Raw genomic sequence first — 27,070 nt, forward strand, 5'->3', positions numbered from 1 at the left:
AAAATAAATTTTGAAAAAGTAAAGGAGGGAATAGTAAATATTCAGAGCAGATTTTTTTGTTTGTTTTTTAAGAGCAGTTATTAATGCAGTAGAAAACAAAGCCATGTGAAAAGGATATACATTGTATGATTCCATTTATACTTAGTTCAAAAATAGGAAAACCAATCAATAGTGATAGAAGTCCATATAGTGGTTACCTGGGACAGGAGATGTGGGTTGGATAACGGCTGACTTGTGAATGATGATTGGAAGTATACATGAGCTTGGCTTCTGGAGTGCTGGTAATGTGTTATATTAATGGTTCTCAAAGTGTGATCTGTGGACGCCTGGGTAACTGAGACCTTTGTAGGGAGTTGATGAGGTCAAAACTGTTTCCATAAAATATATATTATTTGTCTTTTCCTTTATATTTGCATTTTCACTGATGCAGCAGAAGCAATGATATATAAACCTCCTGGCACCTATGCACAAATTAAGGCAGTGACACCCAGCTATACTAGTAGTCATTGTATTCTTCACTGTCACACACCCTCAGTTTAAAGGAAAAAAATGCTAGTTTTACTTAAGAATGTCCTTGATGAAGCAGGAAAATAGTTTTATTAAGTTATGACCTTTGCATACATGTCTTTTTAATATTCTGTGTAATGAAATGGGGGTATGCATAGAGCACATCTAACTACAAACGGAAGTACAGTGGTTGTTTCAAGGAAAAGCATTTGTGTGATTGAATTGGAAGCTGAACTAGCTGCTTTGCTCATGGGTCATTATTTTTACTTGAAAGAACAGCTGACAGTGATTTTTTTTAATTTGGGTATTTGGCAGATGTTTTCTTGAAGATGGACAAAGTGAGTCTGTTATTTCAAGGAAAAGAATTGACAATATCTATGGCCGGTGATAAAATTTTAGCTTTTAAGCAAAAAGTAGAATGTTGGAAAACTTACATCCACCTCAGTGAGTCTGATAGCTTCTTAGTCTTTAAAAGGATTTTTCTGGTGAGATTGGTGGTGATAGTAACAAGTGTAATTTTTTTAACGGAACAGAGGATGAAAAACTTGTTGATACGGTCTAAGATTCTACATTGCAACTAATCTTTAAAAAGTTGCCACTTACCATGTTTTGGTGTATTATCAAAGAAGACAGTTATCTGAAAAGTCTATTGAATATTCCTCCTTTTACCAAGTTTTCTTTTTGTACTGCCACCCAAATAACGTATTGCAACAGACTGAATTCAGAAGTAGATGTGAGAATCTAGCTGTTTTCTGTTAAGTTGGACATTGAGGTTTACAAAAATGTAAAACTACTACTCTTCTCATTTTATTTATTTGGGGAAAATTTTTTAACATTAACATTTAATTGTTATTTTAAAATGAATAAATTTAAAATTTTTGAGTTTCAATTTCTCATAGGCCAATTATTGATACATAAACATAAAAGCTCCTTGGCTCCTTAATTTTTAAGACAGAAAGGAATCTGAGACCAAAGTTTGACAACTGCTATTTTATACTTTGATCTGTGTGATTACATGTAAATGCCCATTTTGTAAAAAATAAAATAATTTGTGCACTTTACTCTGTCTAACATACTTAGTAAAAAGTTTATCCTTCCTCCAAATAAAACAAAGAGGAGTTAACTAAGATAATGGAGAGTAGTTCTGGCTTAAGAGATAGGTAACGGCATGGACAGGAGAGAATGAGCAGCCACGTAAATGACCATGGAATGCTTATAATTTGTTGATACTATTTTATATAATAACTTTTTAATTATTCCTAGGAGTCCATAAGATTGATTTTTATGAAATTTATACTGGAAGTATTTACGAGAAGAATCTTGGCCAGAGTTTTCTTTATTCATTCTTGTTTTTTCTTACACTCTTTCCCCTATGTATTTCCTAGACACTTATTTGTTCCTAGCTGATGTCAGTGTGGAACAGTTTAGTTTTGTCTTAAGTATAGGCATATATGCCTAGTTTTTCATATATTCAGCCTCTTGACAAATGTTAGTAAGCATTGAGCATGATCCTTATTTCAACACAGACAGAAGGATGATCAATTGGTGACTAAATTCAGCAAATACCTATTAACTATATACTGAGCAGAAAGCACTATGTTGTTTGTGTTTACTTATTGAGAACTCAAGGAGGTAACAGTCCAGTGGTAGACCATAAAACCAAATGTATTAATTGTTCTGATGAAAGTAGGAACATAGAAAGAAAGTTGGTAGTGGCATCTGAACAGAACCTTGAAGGATGATTTTTCTGTTTTAAAAATACATTTTTTTAGTTTCTAATTAAAAATTACAATGGTTATTATAGATAAAGTCAAGTACTATAAAAATATACACTATCAAGTGTAAAAGTCTTCAGGAGTCCCTAGCCCCTGCCAAATAACCATTGTTAATAGTTTGGCATACAGTCCACATCTAATGCATATATTAGCATATTACTTCTTAAAATTAGGTCATATGTATGACTTTGTGAATGTGTTGGGCAATTAAGTCTCAGATTTTCAGTGTTGAAAACACTGATGCCTGTGATTTTTTGAAAAGTAGTTTTTGGTGCCTAAGATTTTCACAGAGCAGTAGTTTTGCTTACAGCTTGATCAAAAATAAATTATGCATTATAGAAATATTTAACAGTAAAAATCTACTGTAATCCTCTCTTATTAAATGTTAATAGACTACTTATACCTGATAGTAAATTGAATTTATGTACCTCTGGACAGACAGTCCTTTAGTTTGAGAGTTTTGAGAAAATTATTTCATGGTAAACATGGAGTTAGTGATGAGGGGCATGGTATTGGGGTAAGCACCAAAGGAAAGATCACTGACATTCTGTCTTACTGTCATGTGTATGCTCGGTTATATTTTTGTAGGGTTGCTTAAAAGTACTCTTTATAGTAAGAACTACTTACTCAGTTGTTGCTTTTCTTTTCATTCTAGGTAACATTGTACAACACTGATCAGGATGGTAGTGATAGCCCACGCAGTAGCCTTAACAACAGTCTCTCAGACCAGAGTTTGGCTTCTGTGAATTTGAACAGTGTTGGAAGTGTGCATAGTTATACTCCGGTAAGTTTTGGTAAAGTTAGTATCTTTGTTGAGTATTCTTTTAGTGCTTAACACTCAACTAAGTATAATTGGAATGCATATAAAAAATGAAGATCGTATTTCTCACTAATCAATTCATTAACTTAGTAAGTAGATCAGGCTTAAGCAGAGCAGGTTTTACCTTGATAATGTTATAATTTGGTACTTATATTTTACTAAATTACATATTTTGGTCTACTTTATTCTGTTCTGTGTCTAAGTGAAAAGCAATTGTGGCTGGGTGTGGTGGCTCATGCCCATAATCACAGCACTTTGGGAGGCTGAGGCAGGAAGATTGTTTGAGGCCAGGAGTTTGAGACCAGCCTGGGCAACATAGTGAAAACCCCATCTCTACCAAAAAAAAAAAAAAAAAGCCCAGTGTGGTGGCGCATGCCTGTAGTCCTAGCTATTCAGGAGGGCTGAGGTGGGAGGATCACTTCCGCCTGGGAGTTGAAGGTTACAGTGAGCTATCATTGTGCCGTTGCATTCTAGTCTGGGTGACAGAGTGAGACCCTGGCTCCAAAAAAAAAAAAAAAAAAAAGTATATGGGAAGATATGCATAGGTTATATGCAAATACTATGTCATTTTATATCAGGGACTTGAGCATCTGTGCATTTTGGTATACTGGGTGGGGGAGATGTTCGTAACTAATCCCCTGTGAATACTGAGAAACAACTGTATCTAGACACATTATGGCAAATTTTAAAATTTCAAAAGTAATCACTCATATAAATACTTCGACAGAAGAAATAAGTTACATATAAAGAAACACAAATCAGACTTCTCTTCAATAATACTAAACGCCAGAAGATAATGGAGCACTTTATGCAGAGTTTTGAGGGAATAGATTTGGAATAACAAATGTTATGCCCAGCCAAAGTTTTATTTGTGAAGGCAAGAGAAAGACATTCTTTGATATGCAAAGCTTAGAAAGTATCCTGCCCTGTTTTCATGTATCCTTTTCCCCAACAATTACTTAACTGATCAAGAGGTGAATCAAATTAAAGACTCAGTAATGAAGAAGTCATGATATAAAAAGACTAGTTGGAGCATTGAGGCAAACTAAACAAAGATTTAATGATTTTTAAGTTGCTTTTTAAAATAATTTAAGTGTTAAAAATCTTGACCAAAAGAAGTCAAAGAACAGAGTACAATATCACAAAATATAATAAAAGGGAAAATTAAAGAAACACAGAACTAGGTGACAGTAAGAACTAACATGTTCATTATGCCAATAAATGTAAGAAGCTTAAACTCCCCTGTTGAAAGCTTGGGCTGGGCATGGTGGCTCATGCCTGTTGTAATCCTGGCACTTTGCGGAGGCTGAGGTAGTAGGATTGCTTGAGGCTCGGAGTTCAAGACTAGCCTGAGCAAGAGTGAGACCCTGTCTCTACAAAAAATAGAAAAATTAGCAGAGTGTGATGGCATGTACCTGTAGTCCCAGCTACTTGGGAGGCTGAGGCAGGGGGATTGCTTGAGCCCAGGCGTTCGAGACTGCGGTGAGCTCTCATGGCACCACTGCACTCCAGCAAGGGTGACAGAGCAAGACCCTGTCTCAGATAGATAAGATAAGAGAGGTAGACATTATAGACTGCTGTTTTCATATAATAACAAGATGTCAGGCAGTCCTTAAGCAACAGTGCAGTGGCAGCTGTTGGTTGGGTTTGTCACATATTCATAGAGCCTGTAAGGCCACAGTGAGCCCATGTGGATTGAGATAGTTTTATTATTTATGCAGACTGTATAAGCCAATCAGCATGGTGTCAGCTTCCTGCATCCCATGCATGGCAATACCAAGACAGAGGACCAGATGACAGACTACATGAGTAGTGGGTTACTTTGTAGTGAAGTAACAAATTCCATACTACAGCTAAGCAGTTTTGTAACCTCCAACTGTACCCTAGGGAATAAGGTTCCATGCCTCACTTAGCCAGGAAGGTAGATGACAAACTGTTTCTTAGCAACCTCCGGCAAGATAGAGAGGTGGATAAGAAACTACCCTATGGCCACTATCTGCAAGATAAGGAAGGCACATGAGAATTTGCTCCTCATAAAACAACTTGCCATCCCGTGTTCCAGGAGAATCACGGGGTGTTCCACCAAGGCTTAGGTCATCCTACCATGCAGCTTTGCCTATATGGCCCCTGTGGTGACATATAATGTTACTAGGGTGCCAACAGTGGAGCCATTCCCCTATGTAAAATTCATATTTTTTCATGTTATTGTAGACTCCTTATGAGCATCATTTTGAATGGCTAGTTAAGTTTCTAGTGAGTGTGCATGCCTTAATTTTTCAAAACATTAAACAAATGGTAGTTTACCACCCTTTTATGTAATTGTTAAGAAATTCAGCTGATCATCTTTTATTAATTGTATCTCTGGTTGTACTGCCTTCAAAGATAATTTTTATTTTTAAGATGTTTTTGGTGCTTTTTTCCCCCTTGCATAGGTCGAAGCCCTGATGTATTTTGTCTTCCCTAGAATTTCCTTTGTTTTTTACCTATTCATTTCTCATTTCTCTTCAATTCATTTAAAAAAAAATTCCCTAAAAATGATGAGTTAGGCTTATTTAAGCTCCTTGTTGCTTTGCACAGTGCCACACATCTGATTCATAGTACTCACATTATTTGAGTTTATATACTTAAAGATTAATTGAATAAATGAAAGAAATGTTAGTAGCTTCATAGTATAGTGGAGTTTGAGATGAAATTGCTTCTATAGAAATCAAGATGAAGATTCTACAGAAACTGGGAGGATTGTAAGCCTAATTCATCACTTATTTGTATGATCTTGAGCAAGTCATTTAACTTCTTTGAACTCTTTCCCCTCTTCTGTGAAAAGTGGAGGTTAGATTAGTATTTCTGTAGTCTTTTAAGATTCAAGTTAACAATCTTGCTGTCCTTTCTTTATGTGTACCCAACTTAACAGAGGATGGGAAAACCTAAAACAGAAAAGTTACTTCCTTTGGATTCCAATGTTGGCACTAATGTTTTCAGTTATATATTTTATGTAACAAATTATAATATATAGCCACTGAATTAGTTGTGTTTTCTTTTAATGTTAGGTGACAAACCATCCAGAACCAGTCTCTCAATCATTAACTCCTCAGCAGCAGCCACAGTACAACCTTCCAGAACGAGACAAGCAACTTCTTTTCTCAGAATATAATTTTGAAGATCTTAGTGCCTCATTTCGGAGCCTTTATAAGTCAGTTTTTGAGCAGTCACTTAGTCAACAAGGTGAGTTTCTTTATATCTTTTCTATAACACAGATTTTTATTGAAAAAAGGTTTTAAAATTACTTTCACACAGCAGCTGTTATACTTTCTTAATCTTATAATATTATCATCATAATTAGAATTGGATGATTATATTATGCCCCATGCCTTTACTACATTGTGTGTATATTTATATCATAGCTCAAAAATGGAAGATAAATTTCATCCTGCATACCTATTCTACTTGGTTACTAGTGGTGTCCTAGAGTATTGTGTTGGAGAATTTTGACACTGCATCTACGCTATGTGGGAAAAACTGCCATGATTAATTAGCGATGTTTGGCATGTGAAGTATTTGAGTAGCAGATGTTGCACCACAAGAATAGATGTACCTTGCATTTATTCTGATTGTTATTAGCAAAGATAATAGCTACTGGAATGTGGTAGCACCACATTTTTGATTTTGTGTGTGGCACTTATGCATGGACACATAAGCTAGTGGTAAGCTCTGGGTCATTGTTTTACATGCGTACTTAAATCAGACTTTAATGCTAAAAGTGGTTTTAGTTGAGATGCAGTATTGCATCTCAGCCAAATGCTAGATTGTTGCTATAATGTGTTCATGTCCCATTAGCTGCTGGTTTAATTTTAATCAGAATCATGTGATAGGATCAAAATGTCACATTATCTTTTCCCCACAGAACACTAGTGAGAAATTGTTGGGAATTCTCCTGAAACATTTCCTAGTTACTTATTTGGCAGATTAAGTATTTATACCCCATATTTTATTTCTTTCCTGCTGCTATAACAAAACGCCTTAGAATGAGTAATTTATAAACAACAGAAATTTATTTTTCACAGCACTGGAGGTTGGGAAAGTCCAAGATCAAGCAGCTGGTAGATTTGGTGTCTGGCAAGGCCCCGTTCCTCATAGATGGTGCCTTCAAACTGTGTTCTCATATGGAGCCGAATACTGTGTCCTCACTGGCAGAAGAGATGGCAGGGCAAAAGGAACTAGCTAGTTCCCTCGAGCCCTTTTATAAGGGTACTAATCCCTAATCACCTCCTAAAGGCCTTACCTCTTAATATGATCACCTTGTGGTTTTATCCCAACACACGAATTTTGGAGGGACACATACATTCAAACCATAGCACCCCAACTCAAGAGAGTTTATCTGTTCACAGCAGTGAGCAGGATAGAGAAAAATTCCTGTCCTTATGCAGTTTGCATTTAATACTTGTTGTCAGCTCTGAAAGTTAACGTTGCATACTAATGTTATTTATATATTGATGAATATTGATAGTATGTACATGAAGTGGCTTTTTCTGGTTAGTTTTAGAGTTTAAAGTAAGATTTGTATATATATTCTCAAATTTTGTCTTAAATTTTCTATCTATAAAAGTATGAAAAGAACTAATAGAAGACTTGGCTAAGCAAGTACAACCTTGGTGATCATAATAGAAAAATACTGGTTTTGAAATAACAATGGTGACAATTTTTGAAGCCCATAAGTCAGTTTCATCACACTACAACAAAAAAGACCATTGGTAGGAATTCTGGATTCTAGTCTAGGTTCTACCATAAAGTCAACTGAGTTAACTTCACCTCTCTGGACCTCAGTGTCCCTGTTTGTGCAATAAAGATGATTAGACTAGATCAGTGGTTTTTCAAATTGTTCTCTTCAGAGCCCTTGGCTTTTATAAAAGTGTTTTATGTTATGTTATATTATGTTATGTTATTTATCTTTTTTAAGAGACGGGGGTCTCTCTCTGTTGCCCAAGCTGGAGTACAGTGGCATCATCATAGCTCATTGCAGCCTCCAACTCCTGGGCCATCCTTCTCCCTGAGCCTCCGAAGTAGCTAGGACTATAGGCATACATCACCATGCCTGGCTAATTTTAAAATTTTTGGTAGAGATGAGGGTCTCACCATGTTGCCTAGGCTGGTCTCGAACACCTGGCCTCAAACAATCTTCCTGCCTTGGCCTCCCAAAGTGCTGGGATTACAGGCCTGAGCCACTATGCCTGGCAATTTTATTTAAAAATAATTTGAGATTAAAAATGTTGGTATAGATCATATACTGTTTCCCTCTTAAAATGCCAGGTTTTGGGCTGGGTGCAGTGGCTTGGGCCTGTAATCCCAACACTTTGGAAGGCCAAGGTGGATGGATCATCCGCTTGAGGCCAGAAGTTCAAGACCAGCCCAGGCAACGTGGCGAGACCCCATCTGTACAAAAAATAAGAAAAACCAGCCAGATGTGATGGTGCATGCCTGTAATCCCAGCTATTCTGGAGGCTGAGGCAGGTGGATTTCTTGAGCCTGGGAGTTGGAGTTTACAGTGAGGTGTGATCATACCACTGCATTCCAGTTTGGGCAATGGAGTGAGACTTTGTCTCACCAAAAAAAAAAAAAACAAAAAGCCACCCACAAAAACTAGGATTTTATTGGAAATAGATAATGCGATTACTGCTTTCTTTCATCTTACTGTAATAACCCTATAGATTCCCTACAAATGACAGTTTTCCAGGGCCAAGGCAAGAACTATTATTAATTCTTCTACCTATAAAAACTTGTTAAATTTTAAGATTATCTTACAGTGTACTCAAATACATTTTTACTATTAATGACAAATATGAGAATAATTTTATCTTTTTTACAAAGTTTGTTTTATTGACTGACACTATCTTTTGGGGTTTTCTTTTTCATTTAATAAAATTTTTTAATAGTAGGCACTTCTGGCCTAATCATTATCATAGCGTCTAACATTTACTGAGCTCATCCTGCATCTTGCACTTGCATTATGGCATTTAATCCTCACAATGACTCTGCGAAGTAGGTGCTGTTATCCAGCCCATTTATACTTGAGGTATTTGTGGCTTAGTATGTAAGTGGCAGTGCAGAGACTTTTAATCTCCTACTTTCTGATACTATAAAGTTTGCACTCTTAACCCCTAAAGTGTATATGTATTAAGAATGTTCCATAAGAGTAATAAAAAAGAATAGTGGAGATGGATGCCTTGTTTTGCTTAGTCTTTAGGATCCTAGCCATTTGTCCTTAAAGTTTTTGGAGTAGTCAATGATAAGAGATCAGAAATAACTGGGCTTTATTTCTCCCCTCTTCTTCTGTCAAAGCCTTGGTCTTCATGCCTACAGAGAACCATCCTGAATGTGACCCAACACCTTTTCCACTTTTTTCCCACCGTTTACTTATCTTTCAACATTCAACTCAGTTGTTGTGTGTTTAAGGAAGGCTTCTTTGTATCTCGATCCCCTTCTAGCTGAACAGGCAAGGAACAAAGTTTCCATAATCTTCTGTATACTTTTGCTTTAGTACTTATATTTTTGGACATAATCTTGTTAAATGTCTGTCTCCTCTACGTGCTATTCGAGAGCGGGGGATAATGCTTCTGACTCTCCTCAGAAACCTCAGAGTCCAGTGTATAGTGGGTGTTCCATAAACACTTGTTAAACTGAACCATGTTGCTTCTTGACAACATATGCTTTTGCTCCGTAAATAATTTTGCAAATGTTTGTCATAAAATACAATTGAAATCTGACCATAAATGATCTTACTCTCTCTGGCTGTTTTTAGGTTTGATGAACATCCCTTCTGAATCTTCCCAGCAGTCCCACACTTCGTGTTCTTATCAGCACTCTCCTAGCAGTACAGTGAGCTCTCACCCACACAGCAACCAAAGCAGCCTGTCCAACAGTCATGGCAGTGGACTCAACACCACAGGCAGTAATTCGGTTGCACAAGTCTCACTGTCCCACCCCCAGATGCACACACAGCCGTCTCCACATCCACCCCATCGACCGCATGGTTTACCACAGCATCCACAGCGTCCCCAGCACCCAGCACCGCACCCACAGCAACACAGCCAGCTCCAGTCCCCTCACCCCCAGCACCCCTCTCCACATCAACACATACAGCACCATCCGAACCATCAGCATCAGACGTTAACACATCAGGCACCCCCACCCCCACAACAGGTATCCTGTAATTCTGGTAAGTTTTTGTCTCCTGGCTTGTGTTTGGCTAACTATGAATTAGGATCTTGGGGGCTCATGTAATATTTACTACCAAAACCTATTGTCTATCTCCTTTTGTGCTTCCTTGCTCTAATCCTATAGTTGTAATTCATTTTTAATCCACAGAGTGACCTGGAGATTTTCCTGATGAAAATTTATTGTGGCAACCTAGGCAAACTCAACAACCCTTGCAGGTTTTGGTTTTAACTCATTTTGTCCTTCTGCCCATTGGAAGTGTTTTTGTGAGCATTTTAAAGGAGAGTGGAGTACAAATCTGCATTCTCTTGTGATACAGTGTGGTATAGAAGAAAGAACAGTTTTATGTTGGAAAAGACCTATATTTGAATCCTCATTATGGCTCTTATGATCTTGGGCAAATTATTTAACTTCTTTTAGTCTGTTATTTTCTCATCTGTATAAATGGAACTAAAATACTGTGGTATACAGTGTTGTTAGGATCATATTGAGAATACAAATATGAAATGCCTAGACTGGTACTTTGCATTTAAGTATTCATGAATATTCCCCATCTTTTCTTCTTTGCTTATTCCTGCCAAGTATTTCATCTCAGAATGATAGATTGCAAAGGAAGAAAATGTTCTTCATATCCTGCTAAAAAAAAAAAAAATCTGGTTGCTCTTAAGATAGATCTTGATGGTTTCTGGTCAGGTGCTTAACTGACATTGCTTGCAGGCCAGTCTTTGCACTGTGGAACTCAAAGTTGGTGCCATGGACTTTAAAACTACAAAATGAATATGGCCCCTTAGAGTGGTACAAAATATAAGTCCTTCCCTCAGCTTTCCTGGCCGTTCACTTACCAACCATGTCACTGATGAAACTTTTATCCTGGAGGGAAGATTTCTAAATACTAGACAGTGCTACTTGCTATTCACCAATTAAAAATTGTTGTTTCAGGCCGGGCGCAGTGGCTCACGCCTGTAATCCTAGCTCTCTGGGAGGCCGAGGCAGGCGGATCGTTTGAGCTCAGGAGTTCGAAACGAGCCTGAGCAAGAGCGAGACCCCGTCTCTACTAAAAATAGAAAGAAACTAATTGGACAACTAAAAATATATAGAAAAAATAGCCGGGCATGGTGGCGCATGCCTGTAGTCCCAGCTACTCGGGAGGCTGAGGCAGGAGGATCGCCTGAGCCCAGGAGTTTGAGGTTGCTGTGAGCTAGGCTGACGCCACGGCACTCACTCTAGCCCGGGCAAAAGAGTGAGACTCTGTCTCAAAAAAAAAAAAAAATTGTTGTTTCAGGCACTTAAACTGTTGTCAAGGAAATGAGCTTTAGATAGTACATACTGTCTCTTATATTGTGACTTTACTATAAAACTTAAATTTTTCTGGAGCTGTTTCCTTATTTATTAAATGTAAAAAATAATGTAAGTTTTGGGGAGAATTAAAATGAGATAACATATAAAAATGCATAGATGCGTACCTGGAATTTAGTAAGTCTTTGGTAAGAGTTAATGTCATACCCTCTCTCTTTCTCACAATTATTCATGAAGTTACTTGAATTAAAATTTGAAATTAAAGCTGTCTTTATAGTATTTTTTCCATACTGTTTGTGTTGTTTTACCAAAACACAAAATTTAATGCCTATTTTGAAAATAAACATATTTAAATTTTTTGTTCAACAATTGATTTTGTTTTCTTGGTTACAATTTCTAAGTAGGTTCTAGAATAAAACTGAAAATTATATATAGTGCCTGCCTTGATGGAATATTTCCTAAACATTTTGAAATGATTTTTAGATGTATGCCTAGATGAAAGTTATATCATAATAGAGTTTAAATTCTTTTAGTATTAATTCAGTCACTATTGCCTCCCTTTAAATATCAATATGTTCTTCAGAAATTTAAGCCTATTAATATGATTTTGGGGACTGACTTATGAACTGGGTGTCAGTATAAGTCTGTGATGCTCAGGTCATACCTTTCTTTTCCTTAAGTCTAATGATTTCCAGGGGAGAAGGAAGTACAGTTAGAGCTGAAAATAATCCATGATGTGCCCTTACTGGTCTGTTACACAAATGGTAGCTTGCCAGAGAAGGAAAATAGGCTTCCACCTTGGGAAGTTAGGAATAATCGTTGTGGTTATGATAATAAATCATCTCTGTGAATTACACACTTATTTATTGAGACTAAGCAGGTTGTCTTTAACAGGGAAGAATGGAGGGAACAAGGAAGGAATGGAAGGAATAGAAGTTTGAGTGCCTATTATATACTAGGCATTTTAGATATATTATCTCATATTATTCTCCCAAATCAAGTATAAATTACCACATTTTGTAGATAGGAAAAGTACAGCTCAAAGAACTTAAGCAGTTTGCTCAAGATCACTCTAATAAGTGGTAGAACTGAGGTTTATATCCTGACTTTGAAGCTTGTAACACCAGTTATTCTAAAAGGACTAAAATTAGCAGACACTAACTGAGTGGGTAGGGTTTATTCACCTACTCTCTGCAGTTTGCTTCATTTTTGTTGGCCACGTTAGCCTCCTCACTCTCCTACCCCCAACAACAACAAAAAATTAGTTGTGACAAGAGTGCCCTAGTTCCTTGGCATAATTCCATGTACTACCCTGGGCCTTTGACTACCTGTGTTGTGTTTACCTCAGGAGATCTAGATTCTAATACTGTTTTGACTATTTTATTACCTAAAATATGATTAAGGTGACCTTAGTCATGTAATTCCTTTGAACCTTGGTTTCCTTATCTATGAAGTTCTTCCTGTACTAGAGGATCTGAGTCTGGTCGACTTGCATGTTTGTGGCTTGTTTGGGGCATTAGTTTAATATCCACCCTCACCCCCAACAAATTTCTTCCTACATTGTGAGTTGGTTGAGGGCAGGGTCATGTTGTCTCTAGTTAATTTTTTATTTAAAAAACCTATAATTGGCAGACTTTTATAAATCAAGTAGCCAGTAGTTGATACGGCTAAGAGTTGTCTACAATGTAGCAAAAAACCCTTTTCATTACTTTTTACCTTCATCCATCCAGGGTGATCCTACAAACAGTGGCTTGGCAGCAATTGCTGAATAGAGGATTTTCTTCGTCCATTCAGCGCTGTCGCGTTGAGGGCAACTCTTGCTCCATGGCCCCTGACTGGTGACCACTTTGCTTATATACAGACTATGGAAGTCTTAAATTCTTCTGATGATGTCACATCAGATGACACCATTCCTGACTAGAAATACCCTGACCTGGATTCATCAATATTTCTTACAGATGTCTCAGCCCTCTTCTTCACTACTTTGGCAGGAGGACTGTGTTAAATTTCTGTCTTGTAAGATTGCCTTGTAAGAAGCATCCACTCTTATTATATGATCTAATTTACATCCCTTAATTTAGTGCATTAAATTACACTGAGCATTGCTTCTAAATATGAACTTGCCTCTATAATTTATGAAGAGCATATCTTTTAAGGTCATAATAAGACAGGAAAATGAACTTTATATAGGGGGAAGTATACTTATTTGCGTGACTTTTCCTGCCTGCTCATTTATTTGTACTATACAAATGTAAAGAGCTATTATCAGTTTGACATTATTAGGTGATGTGGCAATTTGCAAGCTGCCAGACAAGAGGTTAGAAGAGCTGGGTTCAAGGCTTAGGTTCATCAGGGTGACCTTGCTAAGTTATACCACCTCTCTGGGTTCGTTTTCTTTTATTTGTAATATGGAGAGAAATAGTACCCTTCTGCCTGTCTCAGAGAAGATTGCCCCAACACACAATATAATTGGTACAACTTTCCTTGTAAGGCTGGACAAGGATCAGCCAATGTCAAGAATAAGGCCAGCTCATTGTCTTCCCTTAACATACATTTCATCCTTTCATGAGCCAAGAATTATAGTACTGTTACTGTTATTTTTACAGGTGTTTCAACTGATTGGTATGCGACACTTGATATGTTAAAAGAAAGTTGTCGAATTGCCAGCAGTGTTAATTGGTCAGATGTAGACCTTTCACAGTTTCAAGGTGAGTATTGGTTCCTTTTGACATACAACCAAATACACAATGATCCTGTTTTCTCTGGTAGATGAGTTTCTTTGTAGAAATAAACATATCGTTATGTAGTTTCTTTTGGAGTTGGTAGTATGCTTAGAAACATAGTTTGGGAGTTAGGCTGTAGGTAGCTCTAGAGCTCAGGTGAGGCTTCTTGTAGGAGGAGGCTGGGCTGCTTGTGGGAGCCTAGATGGAGGCACCCACATTGACTCTGCATGGTGGTTGGCATTTTCTCTGAGCCCCTGGGTTGGCATCTGTCTCCTCGATCCGGGGATGAGGGCTGGTTTAGGAAAGTAGCTAGAAATGTTTGAGGTGGCTTCACCTAAACTAAATCAAGTATTTGTCTACTGTCATTTCTCTCTCTGGGTCTCAGTAACAACCACCACCACCACCCACCACTCCACACCTGTGTTCCGTGGCCCTTTCAATTCTCTGCTTTGGTGCAGAGTGGGGGGTGGTGGTTATGGGTTTGGGGGCCAGAGGAGTGATTAAACTCTTATGGTTTTGGAGTCAGAGGGCTTTACCTTTAACTGGCTGTGAGGCTTCCCAGTTTGAAAATCGGTCTTTCGTTAAACATGCTTCCCTACCAGGATGGAATTAAGATGATGACCCTAAGGCAATTAGCACAGCTCCAGGCACTTAGAAAGCCCTCAGCAATGTTTGTTGCTGGTGCTATTACCCTCTGGGCTGGCCTCGGCTGCCAGGGCAGGGTGCCACAGCCTCCAGCAATTCTTTGCATCTTTTCTGGCCTCCCCACCGCCCCCATGCATCCTTGCTGCCCTCTGTTCTGAGCCCCCAGGTCTCTGTACCTATCTCCTTCCCATCCTGCCCCTCTGTCACCACCCTTTTGACTTGTGAGGGTTGAGTGAGTATGTGCTAAGTGCTGAGCCTGCTTTCTCTACAGGTCACCCTGCCCCGCCCACCCTGCTGCACCTCTAACAGGTCACCCTGCCCCACCCCCCCCTGCTGCACCTCTGCTTCCTAAAAACAAACAAAAGCCCCCCCCAAACCCCCAACACTTTGTAAAATTCCTAATAAAGAATTTTGGCCACTTGACATAGTAGAAGGTCACAGACGAGTTCTGAAAGAAATTTGGCCACATTTAAAGAATTAAGCTTTAAATAATTTTAAAACATCATTCTTCATTGCATGGGCAGAATCACTACTGTAATTCAGAATGAGCCAATGGAAATTGTGAGGGCTGAAAAAAATTATATCTTGCTATTTTCCTTACAGTATTTGCAGAACTGTACTAACTGTGTTTCTAATGCTTTCCTCACAGGTCTGATGGAGAGTATGAGACAGGCAGATCTCAAGAACTGGTCTTTAGATCAGGTTCAGTTTGCTGATCTCTGTTCTTCTCTTAATCAGTTCTTTACACAAACTGGCCTTATTCACTCACAGAGTAATGTTCAGCAAAATGTTTGTCATGGTGCCATGCATCCAACCAAACCTTCCCAACACATTGGAACAGGTATGTGCTTAGTTATCATCTTGATTTTCTCTTTCATATGAAATTTAGTAACTGTCTAAGGCAACTTGATATGTCAGTAATGATGACAGCGATCCATTTACATCTTTTTTATTTGTAAGAAATGAATGAAAGCAAATATTTATATGTACGGTGTCACTTAGAAAAATTGACATAGACTGTTTTTCTGTCGTGATTTATATGATTGTTTTATTATTTACAATTAACTTCCCTTTGTGATCTTTAATCTTTTATTAAGTTATCGAACAATTAAATGTCTTAAAGATATTTATGTCCTTTTATAAAGACATAGGAAGTTATATCAACTTAAATTTGTGCAGATTTGAAATGGAAATCAAAACGTATTCTATGTCTTCTAAGAATGTTAAACAAAATTGAACAAAGTTCAAAGTTTACTTAAAGAGTAGACATAATGGTAAATAGTCTCACTGATATTTTATCTAGACCCAAAATATTTGCTGTGTATTTTTTATCTCACTTTCTTTCTCTACTCTTTACCCTTGTAGCCATGTCTTCTACTCTGATTGCAGTGCCCGCATTTTTCTGTAGGAGTTTCATATCCAAGTTATTTCTCTCTTCATTTTAATTTCTTGCCTTCTCTTATCTCCAAGTGTATTTGTTTACTGTGTGTCTCTTCTCTATCCTGAGTGGCTTCTGTTAACCATTATCCTCTTATTTCATATCTTTTGTCCACCTGCATTCTCAAGATCATCAGTCTGGCTGTGTCTCTCTTTGCATGAAATCTTAATTTTAATTTTGTGACCTAAATCTCTAAGAAAGCTCTGTATGTACCTTTTGGTCTTGGAACTTGGTATTTTGGTCATAGAAAAAGCGTTGTCCATCTGCTGTTGTCCCCTGTCAGAGTGGCCAAGTACCCGTTCTAGATTCTCTATGGACTGAGAGCTCGAGTTATTTTCCTAAAGCCCTTTGTTCCTAGACATCTATGGTCATTTGATCTTGATTATTTGGTTCTGGTGTTCTGTGATTCTGTTAATTTTTCTGTCCTCTTTCCTTTATATTGCCAGCCAGGGCCCTCCTTCTCTCAAGGGTTCCCACAACTCCTTTCTCAGTGCTACTCTAGTCACAGCCTATCAAAGGTAGAAGAACTATAGTTTTTCTTCAGTGTTGTTATTCAACTCTTCCAACTCTCACTGTTCCCTTTCATCCTTTCCTTCTGACTTAAAGTCACTTGAGCAAGGCCTGGCCTGCCAAGCCATGCCTCTGACAACACTTTTTCAGTGAACAATTCTGTTGCTCCCTGTATCCATCACCTCATGCCCACTGATGTCTATTCACAGATATTCAGATTATTTCTTCCATGTCCACCCTGCTGCTTCTCGTTTTAAGTGCCTCTTTCTGTCATTCTTTTTTTCTCTTTCTTACATCCCTATACATTAAATCCATTCAGATGTCTCACTTCCCTCATCTCTACACCCCAGTAATTCTTTGCCACATTTTCTTAGAAATGTAGTACAAGAGGGGACTTCAGAGAGCTGTTCATTTTATCCTTTTATTTAACAATTAAGGAAATTGTGATACAGAGAAAGAAAGTACCTTGCCCAAAGTTATAAAGTTTATTTGGGTATAGGTGTTGACTCCCAGTATATAGCCTCTCCATATCCTTCAAACTTTTCCTGTCATTCTTGTCTCTGAGGCTCCCCCGTTTTGGTGAACACCTCTTTGAGTTTCTTAGAGACTCCAGAAATTAGTGGTGTAGTATGTTAGTGTGGAAGAGGGAAGGAGAGAGGATGTTATAGAACACAATCTCTCACCTTAAACCATTTTACCTGTGTTTACAATTTAAGTCTTCTAGCTATGCTATACGTGTTTGATGCTCTGTTTAAAGGTCTTTAGATATAGGTAGGTGTGCATTCATTCAGCAGACATTTATTTATACCATTTCTGTGCCTGGCTATGTATTGGGCACTAGGAATAAAATAATGACTCTAGAATAGCCCCTGCCTCAAAGAGCTCACAGCCTGATGGGCGAGACAGGTCCATCAAGAAGTACGGTATATTGAGGGCTACGCTTCTACCTTCTACCAGAGGGTGTAAGGGGAATTCAGAGAAAGGGGCTTAATCCTCATTATTTATGACCCTGTCTCCTGCCCCGCCTTCCTCCCCCCCATGCTCTAATACTACCAGTCTCCCTGCTGTTCTTCAAATATACTGGGTGGCACGTACCACTTACCTGGGCCTTGTACTTGCCATTTCCTCTGTCTGGAGTGGTCTTTTCCCAGATGGACCCATGATGCATATCTTCATCTCTTTCAAGTTTTGTTCCTCAAAAAAACAACTGCTCAAGGGTTCCTTGACCATCCTGTATACCCAAAACCCAGCACTCATGGTCTCTTCCCTCTGCTTTATTTTTCTCCATAGCATGTTAACATGCTATTTAAATTACTTTGTTTGCCCCTATCCTGCACCCCCAAGAATATGTGCCAAAAAAGCAGGGAGTTTGTTTTTTCATTGCTATATTCCTGGTGCATAGAGCTATATCCCTCATACATAAATACTTACTGGATGAACAGAGTCTGCTTTCAATAAATAAATTGTACGATTAGATTTTTAATTCTCACGACTATATTTTAAATGTTATAGGATCTCAAAAACCTTTGGCAACTGCATTGGAAGTTAATTTCTTGCATAGGAAGTCCAAGTAGCCACTCTCAGATTCTGTATTGAGAACATGGGGAAAAAATGAGAAATAATAGAAATTTCTATATGAAAATAAAACTGCTAGGAATGTGACAGAATTTCAAAGAGTTAAGTCTTTTTAACGTAGATGTCTGTTTATTCCCATAATCCTTCTCTAATTCTTACCCCCTCTTCCTTTAAAAGGTAAGAATTACTAAGCCATAAAAGAGAAATGAAAAAAGAAATATAAAAAAAGATTAATCCCCAATAAAAGTCAGTTATATCTTTTGATTGTGACTTGAACTCTAAGGTTTTATAGAATGAAAGTTGAGGTTTTGTAGGAAAGAGGCTAGGAAGTTGTTGGTGTATCAATGACCACATTAACCTGAATGTTATGGCCCCTCCAGCCTGGTGTAGTCTTTTGGAAGTGCACTAGCCATGCATGTGGAGGCTGATCAGCACGTGGGGACAGGATTGTTTCCCCCACAAGAATATTAGAGCAGTAGCTTAGTACAACTTTTCTCCTCTCTTTTCTTCCTAAATCATCAGTATGGTTAGTTGGTCAAAGAATTCAGTTCTGACTGTAAACTTTGCTATAAAGACATGTTATCTTGGGAGGCCGTGACTGGGGGTTAGGAGTCTTGGCTTCTGTGCCTGGTTCTGTCTCATTTCCTCTCTGGTCTTACTTCCCCATCCACGTGGACAGAGGTAGGGTTGGAGTAGATTGTCTCTGAGGCCAGCTCAAGTCCGGACAGTCTGGCTTTCCATGAGCAGATGAAAGCTTGGAAGGAACCAAGTACAGAATGCCCTGACTTTAAAGGGGAAGATTTTTCTTCCCATTCTAGTTTCCACTGGGAAAATGGTTGCTGTGTTTTAGTTTTATTACAATATTGCTAGAATTCAAGTGTAATCTGTGCAAAACACTAGAAAACCTTAGAGTAATAGCCTTTTCAAAATCCCAGATGTTCCTTACAATATGAACCAGTTTTACAGTCCTTCCCCATGAGTTATTGGGGGAGTGGTCATGGTGTTTTTTTCTTCCCTGTCTATTTTACATTATGATGCAACATAATTGACATTTTGGAGGTGTTAGAATTGATGCTCCTGTCAATGAATAAATATTAACTTAAGGACCTTCTGAAATACCATTTGAATGAGATCTGTGTTTCCCACCGCCCCACTACAAAATAATACATTTTTAATCACCTTTGCTTGGTGTAGCCCTTTTACCTTGTGCAGATCTCTGTTGTTACTTTGTGCCTCCCAGTCACTTTGTTAATCATCGAGGGTACATGTGGTTAGACCTGCTTTGAGGGTGAGAAAATCAGGGCAATAGAGAAATAGGTGATGTAGAAAGAGCCCCATGAGTTAGGAGATCTGGATTCTAGTCCTCACCCTGTCAAACTAATGTGTCTTTGGGTAAGTCAGGTTAGCCTTTCTGAGTTTCGGTTGCCTCATCTGTAAAATGGGGATAATAATTCCTGTATTGCCTTCCTTGTGGGCTTCATGAGAGGATCTGATGAAGTAATGGTTATGAAAATACTTTTGAACTTAGCGAGGTATATGACAACAACAGTAGACATGCTGTGAGCTTACAGTTAGTGGCAGCACCAGAATCAGTACCAGTGTGCTCACAGCCAGCCTGGCACTCTGTTCAAAAGCCCAGCACCACCTTTTGGCAGAGTTTTAGTGTCTGAAGGTATAATTTTTCCTTCCTTCTTTCTCCTCATCGTACATGCTTAATTTACTTGTGGATAACAATTCTGTTAAGATTTTAATGCTTGACTTGTTTTACTTATGGTAACATATTTTCCCTCTCTCTGCTTTTTAATCTAATTAGGAAATTTGTACATAGATTCTAGGCAAAATCTCCCTCCTTCAGTGATGCCACCCCCTGGTTATCCTCATATGCCACAGGGACTCAGCACTCCAGGAACAACTATGGCAGGTAACTGTGTGTGTCTGTGTGTGTGTGTGTGTGTGTGTGTATTGAAGTTGGTATACAGAATTTAATATTGAAAAACTTCATCTATCCCAACAATGAATGAGGCTGCCTCAGGAAGGAGAGAACTAACTCCCTGTTAAGGGTGTCTGGGGTACAGAATCTGGACAGCCACTTGATACCAGTTCTGGTGAAGGGATTCAAGCATTAGTTGGTATTTGGACTATAGGACCTGAAGTCCCTTTTAACCCAGGATGCTATTATTCTAATTATTGTGCTGCCTTTCTAAGAGGTCTAGGGACATAAAACTGTCTTGGAGTCTTAGGTATTTTTGAGGATATTTGACTTTGATAGGACTTTCTCAGGAACCTACTTTGATAGCTCCTGTAGATTCTGCTCCATTCATTCCACTGGAGTTCCCTCAGCTATAGTTTCCAGGGAAGTACCTTATAGAGGAGGTAAGTTTTGGAAGTTACTACTTCATATACTTTTACCCCTAGGTTCCTGAATGTAAGATAAGTTGCATTTAGCCAGGGGAATAGGGCACATTGTTAGAGTTGGTAAAGGGTCTTGGGGATCACCTATGTGAGGTGATCAGAAAGGAGGCTCAGAAAGAGAGATATCTTGCTCAGGTCACCCAGTTTGGTAAGTAAGTAGGCAAAGCAACACTCAAACCCTAGTGTCTGTATTCAGAGTCCATTGTTTTTCTCACATATCACACAGCCTTTTACTTGGGCTGTCTGAGGAAAAGACAAAAAGAAATGGAGGGGTGGGCGTGAGTTTAAAACTCTGAAAGAACTGTGTGCCAGACAGTAGTGGGACCAAGTGACATGCCCATTGCTAAAGGGGAAGGAACGTAACCTGTTGTGAGTGCTGCCTGGTAAGTTGTTTAAGACTCAGGAGCCAGATTGCCAGCATTTGAATCTTGGTGCTTTGCCACTTAATGGCTGTGTGATGTTGGGCAAGCTACCTTAGCCTCCTACCTCAGCTTCCCTGCCTGTAAAAGGGGGCTAACAATACTACCTAACTCCTAGGACTGTTGGGATTAAATGAGGATTATATGTAAATTATATAAATTAGCACCTGACCTACAGTATGGGATTTGTAAGTTTTTGTTAAATAAATCAAAGAAATACTACATTTCTGTTATACCGTGATATACTGAAAACCATAGCATTTTGTAAAATTATACAATAAAATATTTCAGGGCTTATGAGAAAAATAATATTAGCAGCGGACTACTTGAAATTTTGTGATCAGAGTACTAACAAAACAATAATAATCCAGTAAAAAATTCTACCACATTTAAAAGGATATGCTTAATTCCTAATAAAAGAATTAATTCTACAAGTAAATATCAGTCTCTAAGAAAAAGTGAAGCTGGCTTAGAAGGGGGTCTGTCAAGATAAGGAGACATGGGCATAATGCATCAAAATTGGGGGGCACAGGCCGGGCACAGTGTCTCACGCCTGTAATCCCAGTGCTTTGGGAGGACAAGGTGGGAGGATCACTTGAGCCCAGGAGTTTGAGACCAACCTGGCAACATAATGAGACCCATCTCTACAAAAAATAATAATAATAAAACAATTAGCTAGGTTGCGGTGGCAGGTGCCTGTAGTCCCAGGGGAGGCTGAGGTGGGAGGATCCCTTGAGTCCAGGAGTTCAAGGTTGCAGTGAGGTGTGATCAGGCCACTGCACTCCAGCCTGGGTGTCAGAGTGAGACCCTGTCTCAAAAATAATAAATAAATAAACAAATAATAAAAATAGAGGGAAGAAAAGGAAAAAGCTATCAGGAGCACCAACAGTACATGGCCAAACTGATGCAAGAAGAAGAGCATGGGGAGGGAGGGTGGGCATTGTGCACTCAGCTGTGTTTCGCCATGGTTCACTGTGTTCCCTGTGTTGATGTTCACACTTGCTATTACTTGGTGGCACAGAAATTAACTTTCTGGGGAAAATTCAGTATGACCCAGTGTGACTTACTGGTATACTGCCATCATTCTCCTGTTTACCATTCTTATGTGAGCCAGTTCATGTTACTGAAACATGTATTGGAGCAGAACAGACGGTGAGAGAAATGGTTGTGTCAGTACTTTTCTTATGCCTTCCTCACTGCAGCCTGGAATAGAAGGGAGTGTGGGTTTTGGAGTCAAGTGGACTGACTTGACTTTGCCCTCTACTAGCTATATGTGACTTTGGGTAACTTGCTCATCCTCTTAAACCCTATCTCCATTTCCCTTACCTATAAAATGAGGATCATAAGAGGCACTTGCTTGAATACTTATGGGTGGATTAGTGAGATAATGTGTGCTCAGTGCCTGGCACATAGGAAATGCTCAGTAGGGGTTGGTTTATTCTTCCTTTCTGTTCTACCCAAGTCACTACTAACACTGCCTCCTTCCTTCCAGGCCATCACGGAGCCATGAACCAGCAGCACATGATGCCTTCCCCAGCTTTCCAGATGCGGCGTTCCCTGCCTCCAGATGACATCCAAGATGACTTTGATTGGGATTCAATTGTGTAGGGCTTATTTCTGCAAGGCACCAGTCCCCATCGTTACCTTTCTGTGCAGTGAAGGGAAAGGTTTAAGAGAATCCAGTTGAGAAAGCAAACTTGCTAATCACTTTACCAATGTTATCAAAATTTCTTTTGAAGACAATCAGAAAGATTTTAGCTGGATAACCTACTGCTTTTATCTGATCCAAACAAGTACTACATGTTTGTCTCCCTGCCAGCTGCCCTATGTAGCTCCTAACTGTTGTGTGATTTGGACGGCTTTTTGCATATTTGTGTCAGTTTGATGTTAACCACAAGTGCCAGACTGATTTTTCAGACAGAGCCTATTTTGCTGCAAGCAGTTTATAGATACATATGTGTAAATATATGTACAAAAATTACTGAAAGGCTTCGATTTTTTCTAATTGGATTATTATGTCTTGAAAAGAAAGTTATTGTCAGTTTTTATTCCTTGTTAGGCTATTTTCTGCAGGATGCTTTTAACCAATGTAGGGAACTGAATGGAAATAGATTTTTCCAGAGCCCAATTCCCCTTATTTAATCTTTTTCAGAACTGTGGGTAATGAGTTCTACCCAGTAAGTCAAGGAACCCAGAGTTTGAAACTCTCCAAACAATCCAAAGGGGCATATTGTTCCTGAGCAGCATAGAGAACTGACCAAATTTGTTTTGATGCTTGGGGAATTATAGAGTATATGTTATACCTTGTCAATGTCTGTTTTTCTAAATCTTCATTATAACAGCTCTAAAATTTGTTCATGGATTAGAAGCTGAGCATTGCTTGGCTCTTTAAACAAATCAATGCTTCCATGTTCACTTATGTATTTATTATTCAAAAGTGTTATTTTAATATTTATTGCTACCTTATGTGAATGCTCAACTCCTATTGGGTTCATTAAGGAGAAATGTGTCTGAAAGCACAGAATTATTTTTCTTGATAAGAGTTTACAGACAAGACAATCAGAGGAATATTGTGTCATTCTCTGTCATCACACCTTTTACCATGTGAGTATATTTCTGTATCTTGGCATTCCTGTTGATTGAGACTTACTATTTAAATAAGATTTTTATGGAATTTCAATCAGATTCCATTTGGGCAACACAACAGGGCAGTGTTTATAAAGCAAGTTTCCCCACTCATTCTTTTCATCTAGGTAACACTGAAAGGAGGATAGAGCCACACATGGATTTTATTTGCTTCAGTCTTCATTACAGATATTATGTGGTCTGTTGTTTCTGTTGTCCTGTGTGTCTGTGTATGCATGATATTTGGCACTCTCTTTGAAATGCAGCCCGCCTCTTAGGGGTTTTTATTAAATGTTGTTTGTTTTGTTTCATATATCACAATTACTTTGCACGGATTGATTGTCTTAGTTTTATAATAAAACTAGAAGAAATGAGATGCTTTTTAATGAATAGAATTTGAATTGGTTTAGACAAAAAATTCTATCAATTCTAATGGGGAAATATGTTACATCAAATGAAGGAGTAATAACTGCTCACTGGTTGCTTTTTAGCATCTCTGGTCTCTATCAGCCATGCTAAATCACTTTAATTAGCCTTAGTGATTCTATGGTTGAGTACTCTCTACTTGAACTAAACATACATCTTTGTGTGTGCCCGCACGTGTGTGCATGCGTGTGTGAGAGTGTGAATGTGTGTTTGCGAGTGTGTATTTTTTTTAATGGAGCGTTGCCTTGAATGAATCACTGGGAAGCCAGCCATGGTTAAGGGCTGGTAAGGTTGGGGAGAAAGGAAGAGCTTTATGTTTCTCTGTTGTTTGCATCCTGCTTGGCATGAAAAAGGAAGCTCAGTTCCAGCCCCTTGGATCAACGAAAATCAGGATTCTGGAAAGGCAGCCAACTGGCCCCTCTTAGAAGGATCAGAGACAAGATGAGATGGCAGCTTGCAGAGTAAAAACTTGAAAAAAAAGGGGGCAATTTTCAATAGTCTGCTCAAGTCACTGTTTTCTAGACACCAAAATAGCTGTTTTGAAACTGTTGAAATTGCTTGGGTAGCAATGTGCACTTTAAACACTTTGGGTATTGAAATGCGGTCTCTTATACTGAATGATTTGGGTAGAGCCACTGATGATGATTTTACAAATTATGTGAAGCTAATTTCCCGTTTGGCAATCATTTACCGATTTGCAGTGATCAATATTTTTATGAGAATTTAAACTTACCAAGAATGACCCTTGGAGGCAAAGCCTTCACCCAGATCCGTCCTACTCTCCTGTGATCCAGGTGGCCCAGGAGCCCAGGCCAGGTCTTCTCTTGGGCCCTGGCCAGACAGGGCTACCTGGTGAGGTGCAGAGAGTTCCTCTAGTGGCCATTTCACTTGGTAGTTACTACTGCAGAGCAAGTTCTGTCTTGGGCTTAAATTGACTGAAGACTTTTGGGGAAAAGAATAATAAATGCATGTAATCAAATGGGGGCACTCTGTCCGGGAGAATAATCCGACTGGCATTTGTGGCAGTTTTTGAAATGTAAATGTATTCATGTGTGTGCTTGTAAATACGTGTCTCTCAGATGTCCTTTGAAGTGGGAGGGGATCAATCCGGGGATAATTTCAAATGGAATAGAGTATTTTGATATTGTTCATTCAGAGGGTGATGTGTACATATCTATATTGTATATATGTGATGAAACTGCATTGGCTTTTTGTGTAAACACAACCTGCTCTCCGTACTGCTGTTGGACAGTCAGTGTTTTAATGTTTCTACAGTTTTGCTATTGCACGATTTCATATTTTGCCTCTATGATGAATGGCACCCATTCTTTGTAACTGTTTAGTGCTGTAAAGAAATATTCCAAGTGTCATTAGGATTGTTGCTGCCAGAACTGATATGCATGAATGGCACTTAAAATAAATATATTATGTTAACTCTATTCACAACACTGATTGGTCTGTGTCATTCGCTGCAATTGAAGGAGTAGGACTGGAGCTAGTCCAGATGCAGAAACTCCACAGCCAGGACCCCTGAGCCCTTGAGGTCTCTGAGATTGTGTCCCATGCATTGCTGCCATTTATTGAGCATCTCACTAGCTCTGTGAACTTGGGGAAGTTATTTCATTTCACCGAGCATCATTCTCCTCATTTACAGTGCCTATAGAATGAGGATGATACCTACTTCCCATAGTTATAGTGGGATTATTACATAAACCAGCATTTATAACACATTAACTGCCATGTGAATTGTATTTAACTCATGCTAGTTTTGAGCCCAGGGCCTTGTGAAGCATATGTAACTCGCACATCCCTTCACCTCGGGAGCCACATGAACTATTTTTCAGGTTGCATGTAACTCACACACAAAAACAGTAAAAAAAATAAATTTTTCATTAAATTAGAAAGCGTCGTTTTGTTTTTGAAGTTTTTATTCTATTTTTGTAATAAAACACCATGGCCCCAGGAGAAAAAATTTTTTTTCTAGTGTGGCAGTCAATGTGTTAAACATTTAGAATAGCACCTGGGACATAAAGTATACTGGTACTCAGTATGTAGCAGGTGCTATGCTAAGTAGATGTTGTAGTTCTCATTGTACAGACATGGAAACAGCTGAGATAGAGGTATAGTGACTAGATCCTTTACTTGGTAGGTGACAGCTGAGGTTTGAATTCAGGTCATTTGCTCCCAAGCGTCATGTTCTTTTATGCGATCTTCTCTTACTTCCTCTACTCTTGCCCTGGTCTTGTCCCCAGCACTGCCTTCCCAGAGAGCTATTTCCAAAAGGTTAAAGTGGACCTTTTTTTTTTTTTTTTTTTTTTTTTTTAATTGCTAAGCACACACTCTGTGTAAAGCCCTCCCATGAGAAATCCAGAGATAAAGAAACCACTGTTCCTGCTGTTAGGGGGCACAGACTTGCCCAGGACAGGTAGCAAATCCCAGCCCAGAGAAACTGCCCAGAGAGGCTACTCTGAATGTATGCCCAGGCAAGGCAAGATGCGCTAGGCATTGCTACAGTGGTTTAGGAAAGCCTTGGGGTGGGTATGGACTATGAAGTTGAGTCTTCAAAGGGCCTAGACGGACAGGAGAAGGTATTTCCGTTTCTCTCTCTCTCTCTCTCCTTCCCACCTCCCCCATGTGACACGCCTGCTCCCCCTTTGCCTTCCCCCTTGATTGGAAGCTTCTTGAAGCCC

The 27,070-nt window shown here is 38.8% G+C and overlaps 1 protein-coding gene across 1 annotated transcript in view; it reads left to right on the forward strand.

Annotated features, from left to right (window-relative positions):
• Positions 1 to 25,826, forward strand: part of FOXJ3 (forkhead box J3) — a 164,973-nt gene extending 139,147 nt beyond the window's left edge. Inside the window, exons 7-13 of the mRNA XM_012646759.1 lie at positions 2,938 to 3,066; positions 6,150 to 6,324; positions 9,896 to 10,312; positions 14,214 to 14,315; positions 15,625 to 15,816; positions 20,312 to 20,419; positions 22,822 to 25,826. Coding sequence (XP_012502213.1) covers positions 2,938 to 3,066; positions 6,150 to 6,324; positions 9,896 to 10,312; positions 14,214 to 14,315; positions 15,625 to 15,816; positions 20,312 to 20,419; positions 22,822 to 22,937 — 1,239 coding nt within the window. The 3' untranslated portion in view covers positions 22,938 to 25,826. The remainder of the gene's footprint in view (positions 1 to 2,937; positions 3,067 to 6,149; positions 6,325 to 9,895; positions 10,313 to 14,213; positions 14,316 to 15,624; positions 15,817 to 20,311; positions 20,420 to 22,821) is intronic.
• Positions 25,827 to 27,070: the final 1,244 nt, after the last annotated feature.

This window comes from Propithecus coquereli, unplaced genomic scaffold, assembly GCF_000956105.1.
Source record: "Propithecus coquereli isolate 6110/MARCELLA unplaced genomic scaffold, Pcoq_1.0 Scaffold249, whole genome shotgun sequence".
NCBI lineage: Eukaryota > Metazoa > Chordata > Mammalia > Primates > Indriidae > Propithecus > Propithecus coquereli.